This window comes from Theobroma cacao, chromosome 5 (assembly GCF_000208745.1).
Source record: "Theobroma cacao cultivar B97-61/B2 chromosome 5, Criollo_cocoa_genome_V2, whole genome shotgun sequence".
NCBI lineage: Eukaryota > Viridiplantae > Streptophyta > Magnoliopsida > Malvales > Malvaceae > Theobroma > Theobroma cacao.
In genome coordinates, this window is record NC_030854.1 from 30,370,567 (window position 1) to 30,380,938 (window position 10,372).

At 33.5% G+C, this 10,372-nt stretch overlaps 1 protein-coding gene and 1 pseudogene across 1 annotated transcript; one reads left to right on the plus strand and one right to left on the minus strand.

The window, feature by feature from the left end:
• LOC18599334 lies at positions 198–5,581 on the plus strand (annotated as a pseudogene).
• LOC18599335 (putative 4-hydroxy-4-methyl-2-oxoglutarate aldolase 2) lies at positions 6,236–8,453 on the minus strand. Its single transcript, XM_007029264.2, has 2 exons — positions 8,197–8,453; positions 6,236–7,004 (listed from the first exon to the last, which is right to left on the minus strand). Exon 2 carries the CDS (start codon positions 6,989–6,991, stop codon positions 6,491–6,493), a length of 501 nt encoding a protein of 166 aa, XP_007029326.1. The 5' UTR covers positions 6,992–7,004; positions 8,197–8,453; the 3' UTR covers positions 6,236–6,490.

Sequence of the window (10,372 nt, forward strand, 5' to 3'; positions counted from 1 at the left end):
TCATAAATTTAATTCATATAGATAGAAAAGGAAATTACAAATAAAAAAATAAATTAACTAAACCTGACTTGTATGAATCCAACCTACTTTTTTTTTTTTTGTATCCTTCATAAATGATTTTAATTTTAACGTAACCCTAGCTGCCAACCCTTTCTCTTTTCTTTATTTGTGCTCTTTTCTTCTTCCACTGGCAGCAGCCAACCCCTTTCTGTAAACCCTTTCTCCCATTACTCGATCCTCGACGTCGTCGCCCTTGTTGGACTAAGCCTTTTCGGCAACAGCTCCCTCTTTCTTTCCCTTTCCTTTTTTCTTCTCTTTCCCTTCCTTTTGCCGCCAGTTTCCTCTCTATCTAAAAAAGCCTAGCCACTGTTCTCCTCCTGCAATTTGGGCTTTCTTTTAGAAGTCGTGCCACAAATTTAAAGCCCCATTTAAAACCCCTTTCCTCAAAGCTGGGCGCGAGCACCCTTTAAGAGCATTCTTCATTGTTTTTGTTTGACTCACTCAATGGCAATTTGTTTTTTCTAATTGTAAGCTACCACGTGGTAAAATAAGAAAACAGAAACATGGCAAACAGAGGAAGCCCCTTTGCGGCTTCCTTTTACTTATGTTATAGATTTGTAGTTCCAAGAGCTCCTTGAAGCACAAGTTATAGGAAAAATATGGGTTTGAAGTACTCCTGGTCCTCATGGAGGTTTCTTGCACTTGTTTTTGTAGTTGAATTTGCTTTCCATGGCTTCAGCTATGGGGAAAATGGTACTCTAGTTTTTATTTATATAAGCATCTCATTTTGAAAACTTGGATTTAGGTTCATATGTAGTATTTGTTTTCCTTTGCATACCTATATGATATAATATGAATTGATGTTACCATGAGATAATTTCTTTTATTTTATAAATCTCTTCTTATAGTTTTACTTTGACATTTTTAAATTGAATTTTTATTATCACAAATAAAATATATCAATTATTTCTGATCTTAATTTGTTTGATATTTAATTTTTTACTTGTAATTTCAAAAATTAAATTTTTTTTATTTATAACTTTCTAAAAATGTTTCAAATCTATCCATTTCATTAACTACGGTTAAAAATCAATAAAATATGTCACTTTAATGCCATGTAGACATTCACATAGCATAAATATCAATTCAAAAAGTCAAATGAGTTCACTTTTTTCCCATGTGGACATCCAAAATTTTGGATTCATTCATTTTGACACATAGACGTCCATGTGACATTGAAATAACAAATTTTGTCAAATTTTAATGATAATAGTTGCAACAAATGAATCTGAAACATTTTTAAAAATTACGAATATAAATTTTGAATTTTAAATGTTAATAAAAATAAAATAGCACATAAAGTTCATAGATCTTTAGAGGAATTTACTCCATCTTAACACTTAAGTGGTTTTTTTTTATTTTGTGATAGTTTTATATGTATTTAGGAGGTAGAGACTAGATAAATTTGAAATACATTAACAATCAATGAAATATGTTACCTCAACATCATGTAAGGTCTATGTAACATTAATCTTAATTTAAAAAGTCAAATGGATCCACTTTTTACCACGTGAACATCTAAATGTCTGAATCCACATATTTTTACTATGTGAACACTCACATAGACAATTATGTGATATTGATATGACAAATTTCGTCAAATATTAATAACAATAGTTAAAATAGATGAATTTGAAACATTTTTAAAAATTATAAATACAAAATTTGAATTTTAAAGGTTAATAAAAATTAAATATTACATAAAATTTATAGGTATGGGGACAATTTACTCCATTCTAACACTCAAATGTCTTTTTATAATAGTTTACATGTATTTAAGAGATAGAGGCAGGATAAATTAGAAGATTTTTTTCCCTTATGAGAAGAGCAAGTAAAGATATATATTAACTCAAAATCTCATTTGCAGCTCCTAATATCAGCTTTATCCAAGAAGCAACCTCTGCTCCAGCAGTCGCATACTACGACTACATAATCATTGGTGGAGGAACCGCTGGCTGTCCATTGGCTGCAACCCTGTCTCAAAATGCAAACGTTCTAGTCTTGGAAAGAGGGGGATCTCCATATGTTAACACGACCAAGATAAGGACAGAGAACTTTTTGTCTACTCTTAGAGACAACTCTCCCGAATCATTCTCTGAAGCATTCATCTCCGAGGATGGAGTTCCTAACAACAGACCACGCGCGCTTGGCGGTGGAACAGTGATTAATGCAGGGGTTTACTCGCATGTAGAAACATTCTTCCTAAAGCAAAATGGAATGGATGAAGCATTAGCAAATGATTCTTACGAGTGGGTTGAAAGGAAGTTGGTGTACAAGCCAATTGTGTTGCAATTGCAATCTGCAGTGAGAGATGGGTTGCTTGAAGCTGGGGTTTTACCATATAATGGGTTCACGTATGATCACATTAATGGGACCAAAACTGTTGGAAGTATTTTGGATAGAAATGGAAATAGACACACTGCAGCTGATTTGCTTGAGTATGCCGATCCGAAGAGGATTAAGGTTTATCTGCATGCTGTTGTGCACAAGATCACGTTTACAAGAAAAGGTAATTAATGCATTATTTTTCGTAGAATCCAATAAGCTTATTTGCTGAAGCAATCACAATGGAAAACTTTAATGTTTAGTTAGCACAGTCAATATTAAAAATTTTCGTGCTTTCTTTTTTGCTCAACTACAGTTTCTTTTGAAAAAAAAATACAATTTAATCACTAAAACTTCCTTCATTAGTCCCAAAATATTTGACTGCGTTTTTATTTTTATTGGACAAATTACATTGAAAACTTTGGCCTCTTATTATTTTGTATTTGTGATTAATAAAAATATGGAAAACTATTTTTTAAAAAAACTCTTAATAAAGTAATTTATTATATTTTATTAAATTTAATTAGTTAAAATATTAAAACAATAAAGATTTGAAGTTCAAACTTTTTATCAGAGTCAATTGTGACAATTAAATTAAAACAAAATGAATATTATATTTTTCAATTGTTGGTTGCTGTTAGGCACTATTAGAATGCTTCATCCGTCATTGGCCATATAAAAATAAAAGAGTTATGCGAAATATCATCAAGGTATTTAGTTAGTGCTTAAAGATGGTGATCAAATTGTATTTAAAATTTTTTTTGAATTATTTAAGAAAATTTAAATAAATTTTTATATTTTGATTACATTCAATTAAATCATTATGCTTTTATTTTAAATCAAATAAATTCTTATAACTAACAATTCACTAAGAATTGTCATTTTATGCCACATAATATTAACGTGACATGCTAACATGTTGTAAATGGTGATGTGGCATGATAACATGGTTATTTGACATTTTTCACCCTGCACATGATCAGGGTCATAGACATAAAATAACAAATGACGTTTTGACTAATGATAATTAGTTAACTATTAATCATAAAGGCTTATTTAATCCAAAATAAAAATATAAAAACTTGATTGAACTTGTACCTAAACATTTGCCTCATTGATTAATGTATTATCTTCCGTTTAAAGAGTAAAGTTCGAATCCTCCTTCCCTCAATTTAAAAAAAAAAAAACTTGATTGAACTTAATAAAAAATCATGAAAACTTTTAGTGATCAAAAGGTTAGATTTTACTCAATTTTTTTGAAAAAAAAAATCTCAGAAATTTAATTTATACTATGTTTGTAAATATGGAGAGTGAATTTAATTTGATGTATTAAATAAACTGTGTTCAGAGGATGAATTTGAAGATTATATCAACACTAGTTAAGATGTATTACTCATATGCATTTGAAATAATATAAGAAGATGAATTTAAAATTCACTATTTTATTTAGGTACTTTAAATTCACCATTAACAAATTAGGAATCCAATAACGATTTCATAAAATTTACATATAATCATGACACTCGTCTTTATAAAATTAATCCTATTACACAATTTATACTAAATTTAAAATTGTAAAATGTAACCTAATTAATATTCTTATATTAATTAAGAGTTTGTTGTATTCATATATATATATATATATATATATGATCAAGACAGCTTCACTGGCATTACAATTTCAAAATGCATGCTCTAATTAATTTTTTCATTTATTTTTTATTGGAATAAAATATATTCCTATGGCAGATGGATCGAGACCGAAAGCTCAGGGGGTTATCTTTTACGATGCAAAAGGAATAAGGCACACGGCTTTACTTAAAAATGGGTCCATGAGTGAGATAATTTCATCCGCAGGTGCAAAGGGAAGTCCACAGTTGTTGCTGCTGAGTGGTATTGGGCCCGCCCCTCAGCTAGAGGCACTCGGTATCGAGGTGGTGCTGCACCAAGCCATGGTGGGTCAAGGGATGGCTGATAATCCACAAAACTCTCTCGTAATTCCTTCTCCTTCGCCGCTTGAGTTCTCACTCCCTGCAATTGTGGGTATCACCAAATTTGGTAGTTATATAGAATCTTCCAGTGGGTTTGATTATTCTGCCCTTTCTGTTGCTCAAACTCTTACCAATCACTTTACTACAAACTTCAATCAGGTTTTTAGCCATTGCTATACTCTCATTGACACAGTATTAGTTTATAAAAAGTTAAATCAATTCGAATGTGTTTGAGAGATTCTACCGTTTGAGTTGGGCTGTAATTTCAGGATGGAGAAAGCTTTATGGCATTCCGAGACACGATAACTAATTTACCAACAAATCTTGCCAATATTGTGGAGAAGGTTAATGGTCCAATCTCAAAGGGCTACCTTGAGCTTCGAAGCACGAATGTGAGTGACAACCCAAAGGTCATGTTTAACTACTTCCAGGCACCTGAGGACTTAAGGAAGTGTGTCCAGGGCAGGAAAACCATCATCAACGTCGTGGATTCCAAATCATACTCGAGATTCCGTTACAGCAACACAACAACACAAGATCTTCTAACATGATGACCAGGACGAGAATGCTAGTGAGCACGAGACCAAAACATCGCAATTCTACAGTCTCCTTAAAACAGTTCTGCATAAATACTGTTAGGACTCTTTGGCATTATCATGGAGGCTGTCAAGTAGGAAAGGTTGTCGATCGAGATTACAAGGTCTTTGGTGTGGATAACCTTAGGGTTATAGATGGGTCTACCTTCAATTTCTCCCCTGGGACTAATCCTCAAGCTACACTTATGATGCTTGGAAGGTAATGATAATATTTTTTTATATTTGTTGTTTTGAATAAATTGATAAAATGATATGATTTGTTTTCTATTCATTTCTGATGCAGATATATGGGACGAAGGATTCTGCAAAGTAGAACAAGATGATTTAATCTTATTTTGTACAGACATGCATAATAGTTTCATTTCGAGAGAAAAGAAATTAAAAAAAGGAAAATATGTCAAAGGAAACATATATAAACTTTTGCATGCTTGTGATTTTTATTTTTTTTTTATCTTCTTTTTCTGCTGTTTTATGTGTCCAGTAAACAGGAGATGAACACCAGAGCAATAAGTTGAAGGACTAATTTCCCTTAAAAAATAATAAAATCCTCATAACAATAGCAGGAATTCTAATGCTTTCTCTAAAGAATTTCGGCTAATTTTATTTTTCTCTCTTTTTCTTGGCTCTGCGCCCTGAAAGAAATTCAGCATTTTCTAATTACCCTTTCATATTTTTAAGCTTTTTTATGTAACAAAATTCCCCTTAGTTCATCCCTTTCCATTTCTCTATGTACCTGCATGCAATCCTACACATTGTTGTGGAAACTAAAGTGTTTCCCCAACAAAAAATGTGATGCACGTTGGGGGCTGCTCAGTTCAATTTTTACATAATTTATGTCTCCAAATTTCAATGGTCCCATAGGCAACGGTAGACAGCGTCCGACAAGAAGTTACAATTTGGTCAAAAATTGGCAAAGCATTTGGAATTTCGATCACCAATCTCCATATCCTCAGAGACATGTAAATGCAACCAGTTAACAAAGAAAATCATAACCAAAAGGAGTCTATCACTAGTTCATTAGAGTCTTGCATATGGGGTTGACATCAGATGCTCAGTCGGTCAGTCCTCTAGAACCAAAAAGCACTTTAATAATCTCTTATGTAAATAATATAAATAATAATTGCCTGTTTAATTACACATTAATGCTTTATACAAAAAAAATTTCACAAGCCGGTTTATATATCAATCTGTTTCACAAGCTACACAATATACAGTTCCACAATGCTCTGTTCATGAATCAAATATCTTGTCACTGAAACAACGTTTAGAGCCAAAAATGGATTGAAATTATTAACTATCCTCATTTCGCATTTCCTACTCGCGATGACACCACAAATAGCATTACGCTGATTCGCAAAGTGATCAGCAAATGTTCATTATCACAAATTAATAATACATCACACAACTTCGTCCAATGTTTAAAATCTCATTTCAGGAACAGAATAACAGAAAGGCATATATAACTTACCAGCCTGGGAAGGCGTCCTGCAGATTCTAACTTTAGGTAGAAAAGGATGCTCAAACAGATAACTCAGTTTTAGAAATGAGGATACCATCAGTGTCAGCATAAAGCCACTCCCCATTACAGATTCTAGTCCCGGCAATGGTTATTGGGACATGCTTCTCCCCAATTCCCTTCTTATTGGCCTTCATTGGATGAGAATGAAGAGCTCTCACCCCAATGTCACAACCATTTATCTCATCAACATCCCTTATGCAGCCATTAACCACTATTCCAGCCCATCCATTATTTTGAGCTTGAACTACAGGATTGCCCCCAAGTATGGCACACCTTAAACTACCACCACCATCTACAACCAGAACTCTGCCATTACCCTTCTCCTCAAGAAACTCACGGATCAAAACATTGTCTTCAAATACTTTAAGTGTAACTATAGGTCCAGAGAAAACCGGGCGACGACCGTATATCTGGAATATTGGTTGGAGGGCCCGAAGTTCACCACTCACGATTAGCTGTGGATTTGCATCACAGACTTCGGCAGTTGTAACCAAAGCCATTTATTACAGACACCTTCAAGACAAGACAACAATTGAAAAGTATTCAGGGTCAGATATGAATATATATTCACATTTTCTTAAAACTACCATGGAATACAAGTTAGCAGACACCACACAGTTGGATCATGCCATCATTGTTTACCTAAAAACAAAAAGCATTTTAAAACTGGTAATAACACTAAAAGCAACTTTTTACAGTGGATGCTTTCCTAATTATCACAGAAAAATAACTTTGAAATATAAATGACAAAATATAAGACCAGAAACTCCCTTGTATGCCTAGCAGGAGGTTTTGGAGCTTATTGATTACACGTCTCTAAGAAGGAAAAGAAATAGAAAAATTTCCTAATGTCACCATGATACTTCCTAACAGGTCCAAAAGAGCTGAAATCTCATCTGCATATCACCTTCACCAGAACAATCAGTTTAGATTGGATGCCTCAGAAAGAAAAATCATGAATGCCAATTACAAACGTCTAACAGGAGAAAAAAGGTGATCAATCTTTTGTGAAAACCTAGTAGCAGTCATCCATAAGGTCAAAAGGGATGAAACAGAACAGCTGACCGCAACCCAACTTCTACTATCATTGCAATCATAAAGTTCTCCAAGATCTAGGCAAACATTGCCACAGTTGAAATCTATCAAATTAAAAACGAAAGGCATGTACACATGACTAAATGGAAGCAGAAGACAGCAAAATTAATAAATGCTGAGAAAACAAATTAGCGCAGCAAAAAGAATTTCCAATTTACGGGACCCACAAGCCGATAGTCACAAGCCTCATGCTTTCAACAAACAAAAAGCAGAGAAATCTTGAAACAAGATTTCTTGAGAACCAATGTTTAGAACAAAATAAAAGAAAAGATTTCAAATTCATAAAATATAAGAAAACCCATTACAATACAATCGCTAAAATGCTTCCCCTCTATCAATGTTATTCAAATCCTCAATCAAACCTTCATAATCCCCATCCCCTCTCCCTATTTGTTTTTCATAATCTTTTGCTTTTCAAAAAATTAATACATACTCACAGTGAAATTTTCAATCTATATAAGCGGATCAAATAACCCAATTGAGAAGATTGATTATTTGTGTATATTAAGATTGACCCAACTAAAGAAGGACTTAAATATTGAATAGAAAACTGAAGAGAAAAAAATACTCTTGCATCTAAATTGGAAAAATCAAAGGGCTAAGATATTACCTTGAAAGGGAGCCTCCTGAAAGAAGGAATCAAAGACGATGCAAAGTAAAAGTTGAAACAGAGACACAAGATAGAGTTCGTGGTTTTAAGGAAGGAAAGAGAATCGGAGTTTAGCTGTTAAAAGCGCGTGGGTGTTGCTCTCTTACGTCCTTTTTTAATCAAATAGGTTAATTTCTCTGAATAATTATTTCTCTTTCCACTTGCCAGCGTTGGGAGTGGAGATGGTGACCGAGCAGACGCCCAACGGTAATCATTACATCATTATTTTGTCTATATTCCTATATAAATGTGATTAGATATTCACGAGTCGAATTACCCGTCCAAACCCACAGATCAGGCTCGATTTGGGCTGGGCTTGGCAAAGCTTTAGGTCCACATCCCATCGATCCAGTTTCTACAGCATCAGAACAATGTCTCTGTATTTATGCAAAGGGAGGGACTATGTTTTTTTGTGGTTGATGAGTCATGAGTCCTATGAAATCAGGCATAAAAATTGATAATAGCCTGCCTCTATTCAGCAATTTATTCTATCCTGTCCTGAACCAATTATCAAATGAACAAACACTATGAGAGTCACTAGAGGAGAATGGACACTCTTAAGTGCATAAGAGTAGGACATTCCATCACATCCCTTGCCAAAGTATGTAACATGGCCATGTTAGCTCCACTTGTGTTGTTCAGCATTCAAGTAAGGACAGGGAAACGCCTGAAGTAATATTTAGCATAACTGGATATCAGCCTGAAGAACAATTTATACATTCTAATTAATTTTAGCAAGTCACTGCACCACTGAAGGATGAAGCTAGATTTTTGAAAGCCAATCGAGTGAACAATCACTTGCACCACGAAAACTAGGATGCTAACCTGGGAGACAGCTTAACTAACCATTGAAAAAGAGTTAATATTTCCAAGAAATATATAGTATCTGTTTACAGTTAGTTTGATAATCAGATATATCTTAGTCTTAAGGATATTCAGTTACTTCAGCTAGTACCCTATAATTGTTTTGAAGTTGTTGGTTAACTGATATATCTTATCAAGAATTGATCAACTTTCTAATTGAACCAGGTTTCGTTGATTTTAATAATTGATCTATTTATACTTGCTTCCTTGATCACTGTTATTTCACTGCATGCTCCCATGCTTGATTAATATGGAAGGGTCAGGGGGATACCATGAAATAAAACAATATTATCTCCTTCAATTAATTAATTCCTTATAAAAACTAAATTCAGCTCCCTCGCTCCTTGATCATGCTTCTTGATTTATTCAATCTTCTTGGCATGCATGCATTCAACATGATTTTCTCTTAAAAAGAGCTTGCATACATAAACATATGCATTATACGTTTACAAATCACATTCATTTTAGTTTGACATAAGTGAAAATGGATATTGCTAGGGGAAATATTGGCAGTTCAGATGATGAGCAGAAAGCTTCGACTTGTCACGAGAAAGGAAGGATATATCATCGTCACACGACTCACCAAATACAAACCCTGGAAGCATTTTTCAAGGAATGTGCTCACCCGGACGAAAACCAGAGACGAGAGTTGAGCAAGGAACTTGGTTTGGAACCTAAACAAATCAAGTTTTGGTTTCAAAACAAAAGGACTCAAACCAAAGCTCGAAAGGAACGAGCAGAGAACTCAATTCTTCGAGCAAGCAAGGAAAGTTTGCTTTACGAAAACACTGCAATGAGAGAGGCATTGGCTAAAATGGTTTGTGTATGTTGTGGTAGTCCACTGCTCCCAGAACCGCAAGCTGGTCATGGCCTGCACCAACTGGAATTGGAAAATACCCAATTGAAACAAGGGCTTGAGAAGCTTACCAAATTTCTTGCCAATTATATTAACATGCATGACCATTACTGAATCAACAGTTTAATGGTAATCACATCTTTTCCTTGTAACTTAACTTTTCTTTTTTAAGAAAAAATGTATATATTAAATATAAGCATCAGATTCAAGCAACTTCTCATGTATTTGTAAAATAAGAAAACTTCATATCATTTTTTATGTTATTCAAACAACATATATCTCATTATTTACTTTTATTTATTTATTTATTTTGCATGTGCTAGTTTTTCCTTCATTTCTATTTCTTTTAAATTTAGCTGTATGCGTATTATTTATTTTATATATACACACACATATATATATATATATACTGTATAT